The 25616-nt window shown below is 35.0% G+C and overlaps 1 protein-coding gene across 4 annotated transcripts in view; it reads right to left on the bottom strand.

Moving 5' to 3' along the window:
* The window catches only part of MAPK10 (mitogen-activated protein kinase 10), a gene marked incomplete at its 5' end in the record, with an annotated part of 141441 nt that overhangs the window by 26628 nt on the left and 89197 nt on the right, over window positions 1–25616 (bottom strand). For 3 of the 4 annotated variants that reach the window (XM_080696997.1, XM_080696998.1, XM_080696999.1), the window contains 2 exons: window positions 20000–20124; window positions 20786–20968. In XM_080696997.1, coding sequence (XP_080553123.1) covers window positions 20000–20124; window positions 20786–20968 — 308 coding nt within the window. The remainder of the gene's footprint in view (window positions 1–19999; window positions 20125–20785; window positions 20969–25616) is intronic. The other variant, XM_080697000.1, reaches the window with a different exon arrangement.

Here is a 25616-nt window from a genome sequence, read left to right as displayed (position 1 = left end):
ACTCTCATAATCAAGTGCTGTCTGTAGACCCAGCAAACAGAGAGAGCATCTGCACCTGTTACCTATGCCACAGATTTCCTGAAGGGCGTAATGGAGAGCACTGGACTCAGGGCACTATGGAACCTGATACCAGGAAGATGAATAACCATGGATAAGTCACTAATTTACAACAAAATCATTTCATAAACTGCTTTATTCAAGAGAAAATTAATTCTAAATGTAGAATAAATGTCATATCTTCTCATAACAAACCTCTGTTGGTAACTTGCAATGTTCACTGTATTATAATATGTTATATACAGAAAATACTAGAATTTTTTTTTTTGGTGGGGGGAATGCTGGGGATGAAAACACAGTATTTGACCTCCAAGTGACACCCCCAGCCCTATTTTTTTTATTTATTATTTTTTCCCCACAGTTCTGGGGATGGAACCCAGGGGCATTCGACCTCGGAGCTACAACCCCTGCCCTATTTTGTATTCTTTTTTTTTAATTTCTTTTTTTAATTTTATTTTTTATTGGTGCACTGTATTCATACATCATAGTGGGATACAAACTTTTTTAGACATACATGCACACATCGCCCAGTTAGCCCCTACCCGATCCCCACCCCATTCCCTCCCCATCCCTCCTTCCCATGCTTGGCTTAGTGGTTGACATCTAGTGAAAATACTAGAATTTCATGGAGGTATCAAAACAGTAAGTGACCAGGGGGATTTTTGAAAGCTAGTAATGCAAAATTTAATTAGAATGTGAACTGAGAATAATTAGAAAGCTTAATTAAGTAATGCTTCAGCAGTTTGACAAGGAAGTTAAGTTCTATTCCCCTCACTTTTCATTACATTTCGTAGTTTTCTCCAATATTAGGTTGTAAACATATGAGCTTTATACTATAAAAAGTTTAGTCATGTATTGAAACAAAATTCTCTTCATAGCTCCATGGAAATTAAAATTCCCTATAGTCCTTTCACTGGAAGTTGCGATACCGGTGCCACCAATCACCCAGGGCCAAAGTCATAAATCTCTTCTTTTACACTCATTCACTTAACACGTATTTATTAACAACTACTATATGTTGACAGTTATCCTTGAATTCCACCTCCCTTAAACGTCCATTCTAATTCTTTAGACATAGTTATTAACCAATTACTTTCTGCTATCAGTCATCCTTGAACTCTATCTCCCTTAAGCCTCAAATCTAATTATTTACACTTTGTGAAGATTATTAGCTTCTAAACATCTCTCGAGACATCCTCCCCTGTCTACTCTCAGCCTATCATCAGCTCTCACCTGTTACTACGCATCTATCCCCTCACCTTCAACTGTCACTGTAAATTGAGCCTTTCAACAAATATTGATTATATTACCATTAAGGGTCAAATAGTATTTTAGGTATTTTGTGATAGAGCAGTTCCCCAAAGAGTTAGTTCCTCTCTCTTTGTAGAACTTTAATTTTAGTAGATAAGGTCAACAGTAAAAAGAGATACATAATATCAAATGGCAATGAGCAGAGAAGAAGGTTAAGAGGCTAGAGTCCAACAGAGTGCTATTCTAGATGGGATAGCCATGGAAGAATCCTTTGAGAAGATAACATCTGGCAGCGGTTTTAATGAAGTAATGAAGGGACCGAAGTGCTCGCAGGAGGGAAACCGCTCCTGCAGAAAGAAATGCAGTATAGCAACCTCAACAGAGCACCTGCTGGACATGGTCAGAAAACACACAGAGGCAAGTGTGCTGGAGGACAGCGGTACGGGGAGGCATAAAAACTGAAATCAGAAAAGGATGTAGGGGCACATCGAGTAGAAAAATGTCACCGAAACAAAATCATGAAAAATATTGCTTACCTATTAATGTAACTTGAAAAGTAAAGAATGTGATAAAAATATCAACATATGTTTTGTTTTAGATGGTGCGTGTGTGTGTGTGTGTGTGTGTGTGTGTGTGTGTGTGTGTATCTGTGTGGTGTGCATACAGTCATGTGCATGTGCTGGGTTGCATATAGAAACATCTTTCTTACTATAGGTTGTGATAAAGTTTGGAACAGCATTGAAGCTTCTCCATGATGAGAACTTGAGTTTTATTATAAGTATGGTAAGACATCATTGGAGAATAGCAGCTGAGAAATTATGTGACCTGGTTCACATTTTAAGAGTAACTCTGGGCACTCTGGAGCACAGGCCAGAGGGACAAACACAGAGCTGGGAGAAGAGTTAGACTATGACATGACCCGGAGCAGAGTGATGCTTGTATAGACCTTTGGATGGGAGCACTCATTTAGAAGGACAGCTCAGTACAATTTGTTCAGGATTATCAACGGTTTATGGAGTTTTTATGGGACTTAAATAAGATTAATATGAGAATGTGTTGTCTAAACACTAGGATTGTGCTCAGTACAGTATGGGGATACACTTCAATAGCATTTATTGATCATAAACTAGGTACCCACAGCTACTCTCACTGTTCTCCATACTCAGGAGATAAAGCTGGATTTCTGCTCCCAAGAAACTTTCAAGCTGTAGGATTGGAAGACATAGACATAAAAATGGATCACCTTAGCACAGTGTGTGCTATGGCAATGGTATGTGGAAGATTCTCAAGAAAGAGCTAGTTTAATATACTGAGAAGCAACAGCTTCCATCAGCTAAATTTTCAAGAGTTTTAACAATCAGAGAGAAGCAAATCAAAACTACACTGAGATTCTATCTATGGCCAAAATGGCAATCATCAAAAATACAAACAAAACAGATGCTAGTGAGGATGTGGGGAAATAGAAAATCTTATACATTGTCGGTGGGATTGCAAATTAGTGTGGCTGTTGTGAAGATCAGTGGGAAGATCCCACAGAAGATTGGGAACAGAACTGCCATATGACCCAGCTATACCACTCCTGCTAATCTTTCCAAAAGAATTCAAGTCAGAATATTATAGTTACACATGCATATCCATGTTTATAGTAGCACAATTCACAATAGAATTTCTACGGACTACTCCAGGTGTCCATCAACAAATGAATGGATTATGAAATTATGATACGCACACAATGGAATTCTACCGAGCTATAAGAAAAAATAAAATTATGTCATTTTTCAGGAAAATAGAACTAGAGAGCATTATGCTAAGTAAAATTAGCCAGTCACGGAAAGTGAAAGGTCATATGTTTGCTTTCATGTGTGGAATCTAGAGAGAAATCAAGATACAAGAGGGACTCCAAATAATAAAGGAGAAGCCCCAGTGGAGCTATGGAAAAGGGCTAGGGGAGGGAAGCAGGGGGAAGACTTGGGGAAGGAAGTACTCCGATTGACATTACCTACATACACAAAATCAGCAATGCCGACCTCTGTGGTAGGATCCAGCAGGGAGCTCACCAAGCGCTGTATGTCCCTAGCACTGTGAACATTATCATGATGTATCATTACAATGGACCAGAGAAAGAACACATCGCCCTCAATGAGATGTTATCAGACAAAAAGCAGCTGTAAAGGAACTAGAAGAAAGTTTTAGGTGAAAAATCAACACAAAGCGCCCACAGATATTGCTGAGTCAGCCCATCAAAGCCACATGTGGTTTGCACCAATGCCCCAGAGCCACAAAATAAAGCAAAATGAGCAAGAGGAAAGGTTCTTTGGCACTCCTCTATCAATGACGTGAATCAATAATGAGTCATCCTGGAGACATTAACCACAGAAAAACCACACTCCTCCTGTTCCCATCAATGAGTAGCCCCAGGAAATGAATCCACAGGGAATACAGAAGCATAGTTACAGAATTTAAAACTGCATTAAGGAAAACCAGTTTAAATATACCTTACTACCTTTACAGGAATACTAGCATATTTTAACTTATACTTCCTTATTTTTTCACTATCAAAAGCATCTTTTTGATTTCTCCTCCTACCACTGATCTCTGTGAAAAAGTTCAGGACATAACAATGAGACTCCGGATTAATAAAATATTTTAATCATGTATAAAGATTTCAGCTTATCTATCAGGAGCTGCCTTTTATGGTGACATCAATTCAATACATTTTTTTTCTTTTTGGTGGTACTGGGGTTCCTGGAAGCCCTTCTACCTCCAGGCTACACTCCCAGGCCTATTTTTACATTTTTTGGAAACAGGGTCTCCTAAGCCAGGGCGCGCGGCTGGTTTCGAACCTGCGCGATCCTCCTGTCTCTGCCTCCCAAGCACGGGGATTACAAGCGTGCGCCACCACGCCCGGCGATTCAATACATTTGCACCGCTGTATAAGAAAGCATTTGTGTGCTATGCTTATATATGAGATGATTATCAGAAAAATGTGACAAATATTATTGTAAATTTGTTTCTATTTTAAATTTCCTTAGCAGGTAAACTATTAAAAGACCCCCTTTATAAACACTTCCATTGACACTCTGTGCATATGTGAACTTATCAATGCCCATCTCAGCATCCTTGTGGTTTGTAAAGGGAGGGAGTGAGGAGGGAGCCGGGGAAGCTGACCAAGTGTTCTGTGCAGGTATGTCCCTCTCATTCTGAACTTCATATGATGTGAGGCTCCAAGGCACCAATACAAGTATATTTTTAAAAGACCTCCTTTCTGGAAAAGAATAGACTTCTAAAAGGATATCAAAATATAATGAAAAGAGCACTGGCTTAGAATCTTAGTTTTTAGCTATCAGTCTGTGTCAAATTATTTTTAAATTATGTAACATGGGAGCAAAAGTGCCCAGAGGCAGTGGTAAGATTCTTTTGACTAGGGTAATGAAGAATTGGAACATTGAGGGAAAAGGTTAAATACAATAGCCAATATGAGAATAACTCCAAAGTGTCATTAATTCAACTTATCTTTCTGAGACCCTACTTTGAGGAACACACAGTTAGAAAGATGATGTCAGTTGATGTGATACAAAACTTGTCCTCAAGTTGCTCCCAGAGCAATAATTGAGAAGGTGCATCCAGTGGAAAAGATGCTCTGGAAGTGGGAGGTGGAAGTGGAGCAGAACCAACTGAAAGTGAGGGGTGGTGTCCAGTTAATATCTTTTCCATGGGAATCTGACATACCCCACTCATCCCATCAAAAACCTTCACTTTAATAAGCATGGGTGAGTTGGTCACTGTCATGAGTTGACGACTGTGCCTCTCAGGTATGTTGGAGCAAAAAAGGTTGAGAAAGAGGCACAATCACAGAGAACTACATACAGATGTAAGGCATTACCATTGCTCCTATTTTTCTTTTTATTTTATTGGTACATTGTAGCTTCTTAATATGTCTCTTTCCAGTAGATTTTCTTAAAACAGACCATTACTTTTCATTCAGTAGTGAAGCATATTAGGGACTAATTTAGAAAGAAAATGAGTTTAATTGAACTTTTGATTAAGATGATAGAAATGTTTTCTTCATTTCTCATGTCAGATTAAAACAGATTTTAATATTTTAATTGTATTTATTAAAAGGCCCTCTTTAATAACATTATATGTTTTCAAAGTTGACTGTGCACTTTCACATATTTATCCCCTTACAACACTGTCAGATAGGACATGTCGTGCTGAGGATTCGTTATGGCAGTTATAATACCACAACACCCATGAATCTACCATTCTTTCTTCATTCTCTTTGCTGCTGAGGGCCATTTGTCATCATTTCTCATCTCAACTACTTCACTGACCTCCTACTTGGTCTTTCTGCTAATATCCATCATCCCAACCAATCACAAAAATAACATGCCTCAAACACAAATCTCCTTATGCTATTCCCTGGTTAAAACCTCTTTTCTTGCTCCCCAGCCATCTTCTCTCCTGGCCTTGGAACAGGCTGCTTTCCTTTACCTAGAAGATCCTGCCCTTCTGCAACCCTTTCATTTCCTAAAATTCCTGCCCATTATTTTGGGCCCAGCTGAGACTTTTCTTCCTCCTGAAAACCTTCTCTGTTTACTAAAAGATGGGTTATATATTACTTATTAGTGTTTCTGTAGCACCAGTAATTTCTTTATCACAGAATTTACCAAAGTGGTTAAAATTTCTTATTCAAATAAATATCAACTGTATTAAAATATATGCTTCTCAATTATAGAAACTGTATCTGTTATTTTAAGTAAATAATCCTTAATGGTGGTATATAATTGAAGGAGAATACTAATTTAGATGAATAAATCAAATAAATTTGTCCAAAGTACGGTGAGGCCTTGAGTCCAGGCCTTCTAATTGTTGACTTTGAGTGGTCACCATTGGGCTCCACTGTCATGACCTCGGTCTCCTAGTTCTCATTCCTCTCCATTGTTCAGAGCCCTTTGGTTTGTAAATGCTAGAATACATGCAACCATATTTTCTGTTAACTCATAAAAGCCTGGTTGTTTGCCTAGATCATAGCAAAGCTTTCCATTCATGGGTGAGCTACTCATTACTTAAGAACTTCTCTGTGTGTACAAGAATTCTGGATATGACTAAATCTTCCTTGTAATTAGACAGGATGAACAAAGAAATACATCAGGGAACATGAGCAAGCCTGCTTCAGAAAAAGAAGTGGTGGTGGGTTGTTGTACTATGAAAACAGCATTCTGAGACATAAGTCATAAAATGATGTCACCACATTGTTTTCTGGTGAACTAAGTCCAAAAGTCACATAATTAGAAAATTTTCAGAAAAAGTATCTGAGACCTACCTATTTCATCCACCACTAAGAATAAGTGAAATAAGAATAAGAAAGAATTTTAATTTTTAAAATGCACATTAAGATAAATATCAGATTCTCCCTGAAATTAGAAACTGTGGGGAGTTCCTTTGGGCTATCAATTAAAAATATTTTTCATAAACAATAAATGCCATTCTCTTTCACAATATAGTGTAGGCCACTATCCCACAAATGACCCTGTAAGTCTCCTATTAAACCTGCAGCAGGTTATGGAAGAGATTTTTATCATTCTTACGACCATCTTGTCATTAGAAAGGGACATAATAATTTTATTATAGCACATACTCTGTACAAAACCATAAACTTTTAATAGACTTATAAAAAGGGAGTGTAACCTTTTCAGTATTCCGCCTCATTGTTAGATTAATTCATTCTACCTTCTCCTCAAATGTAGCAGATGCCCAAGGGCCTATGCAATGGTTCTACACTGGGGAAGAATATTCAGATCCAGCCTCTCCCCTTACTCTGAAGGTTACCATGACTTAGCACTGAATAGTCCTTCTGGATTCCTTGTTTTCAGATTCCTTTGATGCTCATCAAACTTCCAGGCTATAGACTATTGGTCTTAGTATAGCTCTGAAGCCATTCTGACTTCATCTCTATAACTTTCATATGGGGTCAAAAAATAAAAAGGCAATATAAATGTTCTATAGTGTTTAGCAATTGTTTTTCATGATCACATATGTTAATTTTAAGCCTCATTAAGAATTATCTTCTCAATTGTTTTTTCTCTCTCCTAGAAACTGAAACTTCTTAATTTACTTCCCAATCTTCAAATTATAACCAACTCAAAGCATAACTTCTTAAACAATATGGTAGGTTAATTTAATTAATTGGTCATAGAGTTATATGTCTTTTCTCTATAGTAAAATAAATGGACTTTTGTGTGTTTTTGTTATTACTCCTTTGTTTTACTTTTATGGTACAACACTCAACATAGTCACCTTCTTAGAAAATAGAAGAAATAAAGTAGAATCTTTGGAGACAAATATGGTGGAGAAAAAAATAAATATTGTAAAGAAAGCAAGTCCTTAATCAGGAGAAACACATTGGAAGCAAAGCCATATATAATGAAAGTTGGATTTGTCATTCTTACGATTCATTGTAGAATAATGTGATGATAAGACCATAAACAAACTGCCAAATTAACTCTTAAGAGCCTCAGAGCACAAGAAAAGAGCTATCTACTTGAATAGTAGGTAGTGGCTATTAAATACTATTTTTGAAGAATGCCATTTTAAATTTCCTAGAACTATAGGAAACTATTCCTGTTATGTCAATTTTTTCCTTGCATTAATGCAAAATGAGAGCATTGTGTTTTTTATTTATCAGATGCCTCCCTTATACTCTATTTAAATAATAAAAAATAAAAAACCTGCTGGGTGTGGTGGCACACATTTATAATCCCAGAATTTGAGAGGCTGAGACAGAAGGATTACAATTCATAGCCTCAGCTACTTAGGCCCTTTGCAACTCTGTGAGACCCTGTTTCAAAATAAAGAATATAAAATAATGCTGGGGATATAGCTCAGAGGTAGAATGTCCCTGGGCTCTATCGCCAGTACTGTAATAAATAAATTAATTAATTAATTAATAAACCTTTAAAATCGAAGGGTCTTTTAACACAGATGATAATTTTCCTGAGAAAATAATCTACAATTCTCTACAAAGTGCATTAAATTTGATTATGTCTATAACAAATAGTTAACTGTAACATCAAAATATCAGCATTTCTGTAGCCTTCTCAGGATAATTTTCTCTACTATACTGGTGCTTTTTATATTTTTTAAGGATTAAATTTGAAGTAAAGGAGCTCCAAATCTCTGATTCAAATGTGACTGGTTATTTAAATATGATGGACTTAAATCAATTTATCAGCTATATCCCCAGGAAAATGTGTATATATAATTATAGGGATATAATTTCAGGATATTTTTCAAAAGTCCTCAGAAGTTTCTCCAATAAAACTATAAAAAGGTCAGTGTTAGCCTGTGAACTCGTAAGGAAAGAGTATTTTCCTCATTTGCAAATTTGAGTTCTAGGACAATATCAGCACGGCATAGGAATGTTGTATGGAATAATGCAGGATGGACTGTGTATACTTGGGTATTTTTAAGGAGAATATCTGTTAAAAATGTCATTGTGAGCTGGGCGTGGTGGCGCACGCTTGGGAGGCGGAGACAGGAGGATTAGGTAGGTTCGAAGCCAGCCATGCTGGCTTAAGAGACCCTGTTTCCAAATAAAAATATAAAATAGGTCTGGGAGTGTAGCCCAGAGGTAGAAGGGCTTCCAGGAACCCCAGTACCACAAAAAAAAAAAATGTCATTGTGCTCCATGTTTATAGAAAAACAATTCATAACAGCTAAATTATTAAAACAATCTGGGTGCACATCACCCAGACTGCAAATAGTGGACTACAAAATTATGGGACGTACACACAATAGAATTTTATTCAGGAATAAAGAAGAACCAAATTATGTCATTTGCAGGAAAATGGAAGGATATGGAGAACATTATGGTAAGTGAAAGTTGCAAGTCACAGAGAGTGAAGAACCATATATTTTCTTTCATATGCAGAAGCTAGGGTGTAACAGTATACAAGAGAGACTTTAAATACTAGAGGAGAAACCCCAGTGGAACAGGGGAGGAGTGGAGGGAGACTTAATGAAGGGAGCACTTCCATTTACATATGTACATATGTGAGACCGCCAATGCCAATCTTATCATCATGTATGGGGAAATGGGGAGTGGAGAAGAGAGGGAAGGTCACCAAGCGCTGTGTGCTTGGATGTCACTATAAATCTGAACTACACTGTGATGTGAGTCTATAGTGTAACAATAAAAACATGCTGTAAAAATAAAATGCATTGGATCTAAGAGCAAAGAGCAAAGTAAAATGTCGCAAGTAGTAAAACTGTGTATGAACTTAAACAGGGCCACCCAAAATAGGCATTCTTATTAGAATTGGACAAATGCTGCCTTTAAGTTATGTAGCTTATAGAAATAATGAATAAGTGGGGCTTGCAAAAATCAGAGCATGAACTGGACTAGTCAACAAAAACTGTCTCTTGAGAATGAACTATTCAACCATTCCAGTTTTTAACACTCAAAAACTCTATATATTTGGCATATAAATCCTGAATATCCCAATGGATGGAAACCAAAATGGATCTTTCTCTTCCAAAGGAAAAATGTGTTAAGACTGAAGACAAGGCACATAATTGTGAGTGAAGTGTATATTCTTGTTACAAGTCGTGTAGGGAAAGGAGTTCCTGAAAGCAGGTGGCTAAGTCTATCTATAACAAACATTTTGACAAGCTCTCACCAACATAATGCATGGCATCCAAACAACCCAAATGTGATTCAAAAGATTATCTTCACTCGAACAAATGAGATGAAATGGTATACGAAATGGAATAAAGTTATATTTTCTCTAAAAGGCAATTAGTAAATTGCTCACATTTTGCTGCCGAAAGAATACATCAGCATGAACAGATGGAAATTTAAAATTCTGCAAATGACTGATATTGGGAATTACAGACATTGATTTGACTTTCACCAAGCAGATGAGAACCACAAAATATGAATTGCTCTTTCTATAATTAAGCACATAATTAGTGTGCATTAAACTCGTCTCCATTGTAGTTCATGTTTCTTCCTGCTTTTTTCTAAATTTATTTGCATGAGTCTAACAAGCCTAGAGTTCGACTCCACACTTAAAGGGTCCTCCGTGACAGAGAGATGGCACTGAACTATTTCTCCAATTAAGCCTGCCAAAGTTCACACTAGCTTTTTTGCAGTATGACGCATGCTGCAATAATAAGAAATCATAAGACTCAAAGAGATAGTCCTTGTGTCAGAACAGATGGAGAGAACAGCTGAGAGAGGGATTCAGCCAGTTTATTAACTCCATGTGAGTAGAACAAATCATATTTAAAAGAGTCCTAGGAACACTTAGTCTGAAAAACACAATTTAAATGCTGGAGAGTGGATAGAAGAGAATAATGAGGTTTCAAATTACAGCATTCCTTAGTAACTTCTTTGTCTTTCTGCTTCTAAAAACAAAAGGTCATCTGCGACTTGCATGCAAATTATAGATAAAACCAGTGAGGAGCACTTGGGAAATACTTAGCCTAGGGGCCAAGTTTAAAATACGTAACAAGTATTATATTATACTATGCAAATGTAATAGCCAGCATTTAAATATTTTAAGTAATTATTCTTTTCCTCAAATTGATTAGGGTAGCTTGTTCCAATTGCGAAAATATTGAAGAGAATTTAGATCTAATCTTTGTTTGATGTTCGTAAAATTCTAGAAACAGTCTGAGAAATAACTTTTAAAGTAATTCTCTTTATAAAAGCTCTAAGTAGGACTTTCCCGAGAAATAAAAAGGGACAATTCATGTGCTTTATCAAATATAGAGACATATCTAGTTGTTAATATATAAGAAAACCATCAGTATTAATAAACTAAAACTATTAAAATTAGTATTATAAACATAATTCAAAAAAATCTAAAGAAAAAAATTTTTCACTTACTTACTAAAAATAGGTACACATACATGGTTTCAAGAAGCTAATCATTATTATTTAGTCACAAAAAGTAAAAAAAAAAAAAATTGATGCTTTCCCTAAAATGTGGAAGCTAGGGGGAAAGGGGTCATAGGAAGAACTCTAGACAAAGAAGGAAAAACCACAGATGAGCAATTAGGATAACCTGAGGGGGATGGGAGGAGGAAGAGGGAAATTTTCTAATATAGATGATGTACATTCATAAATATATCAGAGTCAATCCGTAAGCCAAACAGAAGGAGGGAGGGGAAGGGAATGTGTTGGAAATTGGAAAGGGGCTAAATGTGATGTGTGCACTGCATTAAGATGTATGACTACAGTGCACTAATAAAAAACTTTTAAATAAAATAAAAAATAAAAAGAAGCTAATCTTTAATTGAATTCAAGGTCATTCTCAGAGAGACCGGCACTGGGTAATCTTTTCTTTCTTTTCTTTTAGTGAAAAAAAAAAAAACAGAGGCTTTTTTATCCATGAACTATTAAGAGAAACTAGCATTTGTGTGTGTGTATGAGAGAGAGAGAGAGAGAGAGAGAGAGAGAGAGAGAGAGAGAGAGAGAGAGAGAGAAAGAGAGAGAGAAATGGAATTTTTTTTCAATAAAAATCTTCAAATATCTTCAAAAAGTCCTTAATGAGATCAAGACATACAGTTTATTATATTTAAATATTTAATAGGTGTTTTAGGTAGAAAGAAAACACAAATATGTTTTGAGAGTTGCTATTAAATCTTATATAATAAACTTTATATGAAAAGCGACTTCGTCCTCTAGAAGGCAAATACAAATAACTTCTACTGACCAAAGTTTTAAGCATGTGTCTGTATTCTGTGGCATAAATCAGAAAACAAAAACTGTTCTGGAAATTCAGATGGATGAATCATTTAGACACTGTCTTGAGGACAAGGACCTAACCTTTTGAAATTATTCACCAAAGGAAATGCCAGTTATGAAGACTTTAATCCCTTCCTTCCAATGGAAGAGAGACAGTCTGTACAAAGAACTGTTTTCATTTATGTTTAACAGACAGGGATAGACTCACTGATTTAATAAAAAGATTATAAAATATTTGAAGCAAGTATTTGTATATTCACTCAGTGGCTCATCTCCACTGAGAGCATATACTCTTCCGTCCATCAGAAAACTGTGATAAACTGTCTGGAGAGTAGATGCATTAAATTTACATTAAATATAGCTCACATTTTCCTTATCATTCTGAAATGTATACACATTGAGTCTAACAGAATGTATTAAATATATTTATTTATTTATTTATTTATATTTTATTTTTGGTACCTCTGAGCTACACTCCCAGACTTTTACTTTTTATCTAGAAACAAGGTCTCACTTAGTTGCTGACAGCCTTGCTAAGTTTCTGAGCCTGGCTTTGAACCTGTGATCTTCCTATCTCAGCCTCTCAAGTACCAGGATTATAGCCATATATTATTTTTTGTGGTACTGGGGATTGAACCGAGAGGTATTCTACCTTCAAGCTGTACCCCAGCCCTATTTGTTATTCTTTAAAATTTTTGTGTGTGGCAATGGGGATGAAACCCAGGAGCATTCGACCTCTGAGCTACACCTCCAGCCCTATATTTTATTCTTCATTTTTGAAACAAAGTCTCACTATATTGCAGAGGGCCTCCCTAAGTAGCTGAGGCTATCCATGAACCTACACTCCTTTTATCTCAGTCTCCCAATTACTGTGATTACAAGTGTGCACCACAACACCTGGCTCTATTCTTTAATGTTTGAAACAGGATCTTTAAGGTGTGGAATCTATGATAGCCTTGTAAAAAAAAAAAAGGGGGCTTAAGGTAGTCAGGTTAACTTGTTCCTATAAATTCTTTCACTATAGACAAAAATAGCATAATCGCATAATCCCTGAAGTACTTAAATGGTAAATAGTAATATCAATAAAGCTTTAAAGATCCTATTAATCACCTTATGTTATGAGCAAACAGTATAGATAGATAGATAGATAGATAGATAGATATAGATATAGATATATAATCATTGCTTACAACTCTAGGCTTGTATTTTCTAAGTGCTTATATTAATTGAACTTCGGCATTAATATATGTAAATATTACCCTGTTTCCCAGGTTATATTCTCACTGGGAATCTGAATATCAGGTTGTTTAACTCAGGATCAGCAGTATACATAAAATAAATTTCCACCCAGTCCTGTCCCAATTCTCAAATTACTCTTGAATTAAGTAAATAATATGCACACTCAGCACCAACCTTGTTCGCTTAATCACTCTTCAACCAAACTGGTTGGATTAATCCCAACTTTTCCCATAGTCAATCTATCATGGATACAAGCCCAAACTTATTCTTCAATCTACATTATAGCATTTTCTTCTGGTCCCCTTACTCAATTTCCACAGAAGGTCCTGTTTGGCCTACCACCCCCTTCTGGTTTCATAAGTTCTTGGGGTTCACCCACTAGAGAACAGAGTTCCCAGATGCCAGATGTCTTACTGGATCAACCTCCCTCTCTGTACAGATTCCCAGAGTAGCATGTTACCCACTAATGATTGTACCTGGACCTCTCTGAGACACAGTCTTCAATTCAGTGATCTATCTTGCTGGTCATGCCAGCCACGAAACCTGGCCCAGTCCTAGTCCCTCCTTAGAGTAGTATTGTATTTTGATCCTTCATTTGTCAAGAATTGAGGAATCAAGAAATATCCTCTGAGCCCATACATTTTTCGTTGGCTTCCTTATGATTCTTACTCTGAGTACTAATACCTGGTTTGGTGATGGAACATACCTCTCCCGCACCCTCTCCCTACTTATCTCCTTCCGTCCCTCCCACCCCATATTGTATAAGATCTACAACATTTTTTTGCAAAAAAAAAAATACCCTCTACTCAAGAGTTTTCTTGTTTTAAATAATGGATATATATATATATATATATATATATATATATATATATATATATTGTTTGTTTCTCTTACGTTGCCTTCTTATGTACCCTGAGAAGTAATCCATTCTTACTTATTTTGGAGTTCACCCATATGCTTAATGTTTTCTGTAGCCCTAGTTTCAAGGGTGCAAGGTAGAAACCACCACTCTACCTCAAAGGGCATCTAGGCTCAAGAATCTAGTAAGAAACAAGAAAACAGCCTCGTTTCCATATTTCTTTCCAACCATGCACAAAGAAGATAAATTGAGTTCTTCAAGAGTCCTGAATATCCCCTAGGTTCTTAAAGAGTTTTAATAAAGATTTGCAGGCTCTATAATTTTAACTAATGGCACTGCATTCCGATATACTTAGCAAAGTGATGTGATACACCTCAATAAGAACAAGAAAGAACCAGCATGTTAAATGTGTAAACTATGTCAATAATTACTCAAAAATATTGTTGGAGAATATTTCTGTGGTTACTTGGCCAGCTGGTCTTTTTTATTAGAAGAAATACCTTTTTCTAATAACAAAAGGCAATAAAGCTCTGTTCATAAACATCATAATATAAATAGTAATAATAATTAAAAGAATCGCTTGTAATCCCTGCGCTTGGGAGGTGGAGACAGGAGGATCGCACTAGTTCAGAGCCAGCCTCGCTGGCTTAAGAGACCTTGTTTCCAAATAAAAAAATATATAAAATAGGTCTGGGAGTGTAGCCCGGAGGTAGAAGGGCTTCCAGGAACCCCAGTACCACCACCAAAAAAAAAAATCATGTATATGATCTTTACCATATTCCGAGCACTGTAATAACCACTTTATGGACATTTATTGCTTAAATGCTCAGAACACTATGTTGTAAGTATGATAAAACAGGAGAACTTTCTTAGTTAAAACTGAGTTGCAGAAGGGTTAAAAAACTTGACCAAGGCCAGCTAATAATGGGAAACACAGAAATTTAAACCTAACCCTTTTCATACCTATGAAGATGCAAAAACTCAATAAATGTAGTTGTAACATCTTTGCCCTCTTGATGAATATTGAACCAAAGCTAGAGCACAGACCAACTGTTTCACAAAAAAGCATTAGCATTAAGTGTAACCTTTGTGTTCTATTATGGATCAGTACTTTTGCTGCTCTGAACATTATTTGAATAAGAATTTGTTAATAATTTGAGTCGTGACTTCACAGTCTTTATATAATATTGTATTAGTCAGACAGGTCATTACTAAGCTTAAAATTAATCTTATCATTTATACTTAATTAAATTTAACATTAAGATTAATTAAAATTTTTAGCTTTATGAATGTAATTCATTTTACACATTAGAGCTATAAAAATCACTCGTATGTTCTCTTTTCATTCTGGTGCTTTGGTAGCTTGAGAAACATGTGTAAAATAGCTTGTCATATGATCAGTAGATCAGTACACATCGCATTTCTCTACTCTTTCTACTTCTGCAGACAGCCCATGCTCAGTGTATGTGTGCAACCTCTTTGCCCTCTTGATGAATATTAAAATGGTTGAAAGATAGCCAGATAATTTTAACATCATAAATTTTATCCTTTTATCCTACAAAAGATTTTTTCATAAAAAGTTAAAATAAACTTAACTCATTTACATTATTCTACAATGTTGTAATAGATTCTAAGCAAGTGTCTCTTTATAGGCAACATAATAACATGTGAATTACAAATGCAGACTTTATGACTTCAATTAAACTCCAGGCCACAATCCATTAAAAACAGATTACACACATTAAATTAGATGTAAGCAAAATAAATATTCTACGTGATTTAAATATCAAAACAAATAAGGAACAATCATTTTGATTAATTTGTTTATCTAAAGTTTATGTCAACCAACATAGCCTAAATTTTTTTCTTAAAATTTAACAGAGAAAAATTATTAGATGTAATTTTCATATACATATTCATCAGTCTTTCTCTTAGGGCTTTACATCATTCTGCTCTAAGAACATCTCTGAAAATATTTTCCAAGCAAGAGAGATTGGAAGACTTCTATTTTTTAGTTATAAGAATATATATATATATATATATATATATATATATATATATATACATATGAAGTTTTAAGAGAATTATAAGAAATATTAAATTGTAGAGCCTATTTTATAAAAATCAAATCTAGTGACTAAAAATTAATTTGAAGTAAACTGAAATGTCTTTCTTATAAAACTGCTTAGGTGAGTCATGCAGGATGAAGCCTTACCACTAAAGGGCTCACGCTAATGCTTTTGAATGCTTGATGATTGTATTACAGGAGCTTGTTGCTTATTGTATCTGTAAAGTTTGAGTCTACCTGGTCTTCGCTATAATTTTTCAGCTCTTACTTCTCTAGTGAAGAATGAAGGAAAATGAGAATCATGTAAGTTTGAAGTTTGCGCCTCTCTCATGGGCAAGTACATGATAAAGCAGAAGAAAAAAAAAACTGAAACAAAACAGAAATGTCTTCAAGTAAGAAAACCAGTATCAATGGGGCTGCAAATCAAAACTACCCTGAGATTTCACCTAACTCCAACTAGAATGGCAGTCATTCAAAACACAAACAACAACAAATGCTAGCAAGGATGTAGAAAAGCAGGAACTCTAATACATTGTTGGTGGGTTTGCAAGTTAGTGCAACCACTTTGGAAAATAGTACGGAGGATCCTCAGAAGAACGGGAACGAAACTACCATATGATCTAGCAATACCATTCCTGGGTATCTACCCAAAAGAATGGAAACCAAACTACCAAACTAGTGCATGTGTATCTATGTTCATAGCTGCACAATTCACCATTGCCAATATATGGAACCAGCCAAGATGTCCATCACTGGATGAACTGATTACAAAACTGTGGTATATGTACACAATGGAATTTTACTCCTTCATAAAGAAAAACACAATTATGTCATGTACAGGAAATAGATGGAACTAGAGAACATTATGCTAAGTGAGATTAGTCAGTCACAAAAAATAAGAAATTGGATGTTCTCCCAAATATTTGGAAGCTAGGGAGGAAATGGGTCATAGGAGGAACTCTAGATGAAGGAGATACTATAGATGAGCAAATAAGGTGACCTAACTGAGGGGATGGGAGGGGGGAAGAGAGAAATTCTCTAATGCACATGGTGTACATTCACAAACATATCAAAGTCAATCACAAAGCCAAACATGAGAAGGAGGGAGCAGAGAGAATGGGGCAGGAATTAGAGAAGGGCTAATTGGGTGATATGTGCATGTATGCCTCTACCATCTTGTACCCCATTAAGATGTATGAATATAATGCACCAATAAAAAAAAATTAAAAAAGGAGAGGGGTAGAGGTATGAATCAAAGAGAACTGGTATTTATTTATTTATTTATTTATTTATTTATTTATTTATTTATGGTGGTACTGGGGTTCCTGGGAACCCTCCTATCTCCGGGCTTCACTCCCAGACCTAGTTTATATTTTTATTTGGAAACAGGGTCTCTTGAAGCAGCGAGACTGGCTTCGAGCCAGCGCAGTTCTCCTGTCTCCACCTCCCAAGCACGGGGATTACAAGTGAGCGCCACCACGACCGGCCAAGAGAACTGGTTTAAACAGAAGATTCAGCGGGGCATGGTGGCGCAGGCTTGTAATCCCCATGTTTGGGAGGCGGAGACAGGAGGATCACACAGGTTCGAAGCCAGCCTTGTGGGCTTAAGAGACCTTGTTTCCAAATAAAAAAGATATAAAAATAGGTCTGGGAGTGTAGCCTGGAGGAAGAAGGGTTTCCAGGAACCACAGTACCACCAATAATTAACAATAATAATAATAAACAGAAGATTCAGAAAAAAGTCCAACAAACACATTTGAAGGTATTATACTAGAGAAAATGAGATAATGTAGCACTGATATTTCATGAATATAGGAAATTCTGACCCTTATGGGAGAAGGTAACACTACTAATAGTAATGTTTAAATGATTTGGAAAGAAGGAAATTCTCATTGGGAGGCCTAAAGAGCTCACACTGACAGTAGTAACACCCTGTCCCTCCTAAGCTGTGGCTCCACACAGAGATGGAAGAGATAGGCAAAAAGATATGAAAGTGGTTTGAGCTAAGATAACAATTGTTGAAAAATATTTTGAAAATAAATCTTTTGATAAAATATTAAATCATATCTGGATTTCATATAGAAATAAATACAATCCTGTGATGTTCAATTTAGAATAAACCTAAAAATAGTCTTTATTGAAATATCTGTTTTTTTTTAACTAGTCCATACAGTGTCACAAATTATCAATGACTTGGTCAAAACTTTCTAAATGAAATAGTACTAAAAAGCATATGTATTAATGGCAGGTATCTTATCAAGAGAATAGAAGCAAAATAGCTTATCCTCTGTTTCCTACCACTACTTGCATCAGAAGAGGCTAATAGTTAAACACACAAGAGAAGACAGCATATGCCATTGTGTGATCAACATCTAAAGTCTGGGCTAAATTACTCCTTTTCACAGAAAGTCCCAAGAAAGAAATGCAACTAGGCAAATGATTTGGGTAGACATTTCTACAAAAATACACAAGAAGTCAATATTCTCATGAAGACATACCTAATATCATTAGTCCTCAGAGAAAATGGAAATCAAAATGACAATGAAGCCAGGCATGATGGCACAGGCTTGTAATGCTTGGGAGACAGAGACAGGAGGATTGTGCAGGTTAGAAGCCAGCCTTGCTGGCTTAAGAGACAATGTTTCCAAATTAAAAAAAAAAAAATATATATATATATATATATATATATATAAAGAGAGAGAGAGAGAGAGAGAGAGTGAGTATGTCTGCGAATGTAGCCTGGAGGTAGAAGGGTTTCCAGGAACCCCAGTACCACAAAAAAGATGACAATGAAATAACAATTTCACATCTTCTATGATGGCTATAGTAAAAAACAATTAAGAATATTGACAAGAATTTAGAGAAATTGGAAACTTCATTGTTGCTGGTGAGATTATAAAATGGTGTGGCCTTTACATAAAACAGCTTGATAGGTCCTCAGAAATTAAAGAGTCATCATCAGTTTTACCCCTAAGTATCTACTCAAGAGAAACAAAAGCATAGCCACACAAAAATATACCCAAGTATTCATAGCAGCATTATTCATAGTAGCGCCAAAGTGAAATCAACTCAAATCTCCATTAACTAACAAATAAACAAAATAGAATATTATTCATTCATAAAGATGAATTAAGTGCTTTATAAAATGTCACAAGAAGGATGAACCTTAAAAACATTAATTGGGAAAAAGACACAAAAATTCACATTGTCTTTCATTCCATTTATATGAAGTGTCCAGAGTACAAAAATCTAGAGACAGAAAGTTTTTTAGTGATTGCACAGGTCACTGGGGACAAGGGAATGGGGAGAGACTGCTAATGTATATGGGTTTGTTTTTGAGAATGACAAAATACTATAAAATTAGATTGTAAAAATGTTTGCTCAGCTTTGTAACAAGCTTTGAAATCAGAAGTGTCAGTCCTTCTACTTTGCTCTTCATTTTCAAGATTGTTTTGTCTATTTGGGTTTCCTTGCAAATTTTGAGATCAGCTTGTCAATTTCTTTAAAAAAAAACAGGTCAATTTTTTATGAGTATGGCATTGAATGTGTGTACAACTTTGGAATTATTGTCACCTTGAAAATATTGTTTTTCACTTCATGAAAAAAAAAGAAATGCAATTAAAGCATAGGTTGAAGAAAGTATATTCAAGATGGGCAGATAATATTTTATAAAAGTCCTTTTATGTTCCTTTAGAATTTAGTCCTATTCAATGTTCACAGCAGTTACTGCTTATTTGTATAAGAAAAGTAAATTAAGCTCGTGCCTTACCGCCTCTACTTCAGCGGGGTCGTACCAGACATTGATGTAAGGATGTTGTAAGGCGTCGTCCACTGATATCCTTTTTGCTGGGTCAATCACTAGCATCTTTGACAACAAGTCCCTGGCTTGGCTGGCTGAAACAATAAATAAGAAAATATAATTAGCAAGCTTTTCATTTTGGTAAGGAAATTTATTGGATGGCAAGAAAACTAAGAAAGCAAAGAATTAACAAATACCTTCCTTCTAAATATTGTTTATTTCTAGACGTGCTGGAAAACAAATGTATTTTATATCTTTTTCTGTACGTTTTGAAGCCTTAGGCACCATTTGAGATTATTAAGGTTTTATGCTGTAAGTATATGACTAAAATAATTCACTAAGATACCTATGTAATATTTATTAGGAAGTCTGAATAAGCAAAGTAATCTGCTTGTGTAATACATGTGAACACAGGATTAACAGAGAACAGGATGGCAAATGCAAACACATGATGCTTCATAAATACAGGGAGGGTTATTTGAAGATAATAAATGTGCATGTTTTATGTGCTTATTCACATAATGGAATTATCAGAATTTGAATAAATTTAAAAAGTGACTTAAAATGTCATGTAATCCAAATTTCTAAACATAAAAGCAATATGAAGAATAGATGTGATAGAAATCATTTCACTCAACTGCTAAATTTCCTCTTAGCATTCTATAATTAGTAGGCATTATAAATCATGATTTGATGAAATCTGGCAGGTAGTAGCTGAAGCCAGTCCAATATCGCTGGCGGGCATGACAGGCATACCTTTAAGTTTATTGTGCTCAGAGTCAGCTGGGAAGAGGGAATCTGGAAAGAGCTTGGGGAAGGTGAGTCCTGCATACTTGGGCCGGTTCTCCACATAGTTTCTTACTGTGGGTTGCAATTTCTTCATGAATTCAGGACATGGTGTTCCTAGTTGCTCAATTACCTTATTCCACTGATCAATATCTGAGAATTGAATAGTTAAGGGAAAAAACAAAGTGCAGACAAGTTGTTCTTCCCTCTCGGTAATCTGAAGGATAACTTCTCAGAACCCTGAACCACACACAACTGATACAAAGAGAGTTTTAATAAGCCACATAGGGTGAAAATGTAAAATCAGAATATTTAGGCAATGACTCCTCTTAGAATGTTGAACCCACTTGTGGAACTTACATATTTTTGGAAAATTAACATTTTAAAACAAAAACAGAATTATTAAATAGTTTTTTATTTTTAAAGATATTTATTCCAATAATATATTATATTAAGATAAACTATATAATCATGTGATTTAGAATAAAAATATATAAGGACAAACCTTAGAAAATAAACTTTAGTTTGTAAAAAGTTATTCAAATAGCAAAAAGAGAATCTCATATTGATATAAGCTTCCATATAAACATGTGATTTACAATTAAAAAAAATGATATTCATTGTGACATTTTATCCTGAATTTCTCAATCATTCACATTTTAAAGTGTAACTACAGAAATAACATAATAATAAAATAATTATTAAGATAGTAAAATTGTAAGTACACAGAAATATTATAAGAAAATTATTGTTATAACTTATTGTATCAAATATTTTAATATTAATTTGCATTTTCCCTAAAAGTTAGCTAAGTTACCTTTAAGAATTTTTCTTCCTTTTCTAAAAATTAAGAAATTTCATTATCAATTTGTGTTTCCTATTTCTATTTTTATGTATTATAATGGATCAATATCATTTTTTCTTTTAATTTTTAATAATCAACATGCTAAAACTGCACAGATATATGGAATTCTATAAAATGCTTTAATGCATATGTACATTGTATAATATTCAAATCAGGACAAGCAGCTCTACTTTAACATCTATTTTTATTTGTGGTAAGAATATTCAGTCTTTTCTTCCACCTTTCTTGAAACAGATAGTAATTATCTCTATCTTCTGGACAATACACAACCAGAACTCATTTTCCTGATCTAGTAATAACTTAGTATCTATTTGGAAACCTAGACTTCTGCTCTCCCTTCCAGTACTCTCCTCAACCTCTGGTAACAATGGGTAATCTCTGTTTCATCTGTGACTAATATTCGATACATCAGAACTTTGAGAATGATGAATACCACCCATTAAAACTAAAGAATCAGCTGGAAACATCTGATTTCAGATTATTTTGCCGTGTGTCAGTAAATGACAGAAGCCTTCTGGATTAGTCTCCAAACCAACTCCAATAGCAGCATTCTCTCCCATTTGATTATTCTTCCACAAATCTACCCCTTAGTGTTAATTTATTTCTGCTCAAGTAATGAATAACAATTCAGAAGCCTCATCATAAATTTTTGCGTGTGGGGGTCTGGCGTGGTGGTGCACGCTTGCCATACCATAATTTTAATTAATTGAGTTTTTTTTTTTTTTTTTTTTTTTGGTGGTACTGGGGTTCCTGGAAGCCCTTCTACCTCCGGGCTACACTCCCATACCCATTTTATACTTTATTTTTAGAAACAGGATCTCTTAAGCCAGCGCAACTGGCTTCGAACCTGTGCGATCCTCCTGTCTCCGCCTCCCAAGCGAGGGGATTACAAGCCTGTGCCACCACGGCCGGCTTAATTAATTGAAATTTTTAAAGCATTTACTCCTAAGTATTCAAGAGAGTTGAACTAAAAAAGATTGACAATCCTGATGAGACACAAAACTAACTATATTCAACATAAATAAATATAAAATGAAAACAGTAGAAAGGAGATTGGATAAAGTTAAGATCAAGTTAATTTGCAAATTTCCTTCTACCTCCCTAAACTCTGCTGAATAAAACTTAAATTACCTATTCTACATTTTTATAATGATTAATGACATTTATGTACATATATTTAACTGTGGACTAACAAGAAATGAAATGCAGTTGGAAAAACCTGAAGAATAGTCCCTTACATGACAGCAGTAATAATTAAACAAGAACATGCCTCAGTGAAGATTCACCAAAGTTATTATATGCATGAGGACATAGGGTAAGTCATAATCATTAGAAATTTAAGAAAATGAAGCATTACATAAAATTAGTGTTATAAGTTACTCAGACAAAAGCTCATGTAAATCTAAGGCTACAACTACTTAGATATATTTAAAAAGGGAAACGCTTGGGACTGTTAATATTTGAGCATTTCTCATTGTAAATCATAAAAAGAGGCCTATTCTCTAACGCAGTTGAGTTGTCATGCCCAACCAAACCATCATTTAATCGTTGGTTAAACTTGCTTAGAACTCTGAAGACTTGATGTCAAACTTAAAACAGAGGCAAGAAAGCTGTTGAATTTTCTAAGAAGTCATTTAATAATGTTGGCAAAATATTTCCGACACATTATTATAGTCGAGTTACATTTAGCTAGAATTATAGTTATTTAGTAAAGTGATTTTAAAGTAGCATTCCCCAAATAATTCTATGGTATATTTTATTGTGAATTTTAAGTAAATTCAGATATTCTAAAATTTATTAAACAAGAATAGTTTACAAGTCATACTTAGAGTCTGTAGAAGCATTTAGTATACTTTTTTAAGCTTAGACTTCTTTTAAATAAAACACTATTATGGGCCTTGATCTAATAGCTTACAAAAAGAAGGGAGGCAAGAATCTTTATAACTGCCAATGAAATAGTTAAATATTTCTACTGTATATATGAGCTATGACACCTTTAAAAGTCTGTACCTTTATTTTATTTTATTTTTATTTTCATTTTAGAATATAGCAACTATATATGCAATTAGAGGTCTCACTGTGTTATATCAACAAAAAGGTCTTTATGTGTAAACATAAAAGTAACTTCATGGCAAAAAGCTTGAAGAAAAATTAGAGACGCTTCACTCAGTAATCTGCAAGGACATATGCTGTTTTTCTACCAGGCAGAACTCCAAGTCACTGGGCAAGGCTCTGAGTTTCACTGAGGCCCATCTTTATCTCAGCTAAGCTCAGGGCCAGCCCACTGTTCCCAGACTTTAGCAATTACCCTGTCAGAAAACACATCATGGGGCAGGGTTCTTACAGAGACACTATTTCAATATAAAATATAAAATAAGGTTGGGATGTAGCTCAGAGGTGGAATTGAACCCCTGAGTTTGATCTCCAGTGCCACACAATAATAATATTTTTTTTAAAAAAAAAGGGCTAGGGGTGTAGCAATTCCCAGGACCATGAAAACAAAAAGAAAAATAAAATTAAGCTGGGTGTGTTGGTGCACACTTATAATCCAAGTGCTTGAGAGGCTGAGACAGGAGGATCCAAGGTTCATGGCCAGCCTCAGCTACTTAGTGAGTAGTTTGCCCTCTGCAAACTTAGTGAGACCCTGTTTCAAAATAAAAAAGTAAAATAGGGCTGGAGGTGTAGCCTGGAGGTAGAATGCCCCTGGGTTCAATTCCCAGTACTAAAAAAAATAAAATAAAATCATCTTTAATTTAACAAGCTAACCTGTACCTAAATGAAAGATTCTTTCTTTGTAGATTTTTTATGCATATACTTATGTGTAGAAAAAACTGATACATAAAGTATTTGGTCTTTTATGTGTGTATGTGAGTTAGTGGGAATTGAACCAAGAAGCATTGTACCTCTGAGCTATTCCCTCAGCCCTGTTTTGCTTTTTATCTTATTTATTTGTTTGTTTGTTTATATTTTGAGGTACTGGAGATTGAACCCAGGGGCATTCTACCACAGAGCTACACTCCCAGGCCTATTTTTTTTATTTTTTTAATTAATTAATTTATTTATTTATTTTTAATATTATAACAATTTATCCAAAATTGACAATGAGAATCTCACATAACAGATTCATTTGTCTGATATCAAAATTTTGATCACTTAGAGATAACATTTCAATATTTCTTGTTTTCTTTCTTACCAGAGGATATTTTTTCTTTCTTTTTTTTTAAGGTGAAAGTATCATACTTTTTTTTTCAGAAAAATTCTATCCTAACATGAAATATGAACTCTAAATACCCAAAACAATCTCAAAAAAGAACAAAGCTAGAAGATGTACATTTTCTAATTTCAAACCTTATAAAGCTACAATAATCGAAACATTGTAGTACTGCTATAAAGGCAGATATATAAACCAGTGGAGTAAAATAAAAAGCCTAGAAATAAATTCTTCCATATATGGTCAAGTTATTTTAACAAGGTTTCCAAGAACATAAGGAAATAATAATCTTTTCACTAAATATTGTTGAGAAATAATAATTACATAAAAAGAATAAAATTGGACCTTTACCTAACACCATATACAAATATTAACTCAAAATAGATAAAAGACCTAAATGTAAATCTTAAGACTATAAACTTTTAGAAGAAAACCTGGGTCATAAAACTTCACAAGGGACTTCCGGGAAGATGGCAACAGAGAAAAGCATGGCTTATGAGCCCCGATAACAACCAATCTCTATTACCACACAATCAGCACCTTTCATAGCCAGAAAACACCATCAGCAGAGAAACAAAAAATGTCATTTCAAGGGACAGAGAAAAAGAGGGCTGGAAAAATGAGACACCAGAAACCAGACCACAGTGCTGTAGCCAGAGCCGCGGCGCAAAGCGGTGGGCACCATTTTCTTTTGCAGCACCAGGCTCCAGAGAGGAAGTGAACTC

The sequence above is a fragment of the Muscardinus avellanarius genome (genome assembly GCF_963383645.1).
Source record: "Muscardinus avellanarius genome assembly, chromosome: 6".
NCBI lineage: Eukaryota > Metazoa > Chordata > Mammalia > Rodentia > Gliridae > Muscardinus > Muscardinus avellanarius.
The sequence above is the reverse complement of the archived record's forward strand: the minus strand, read 5'-3'. Positions and strand labels throughout refer to the sequence as shown.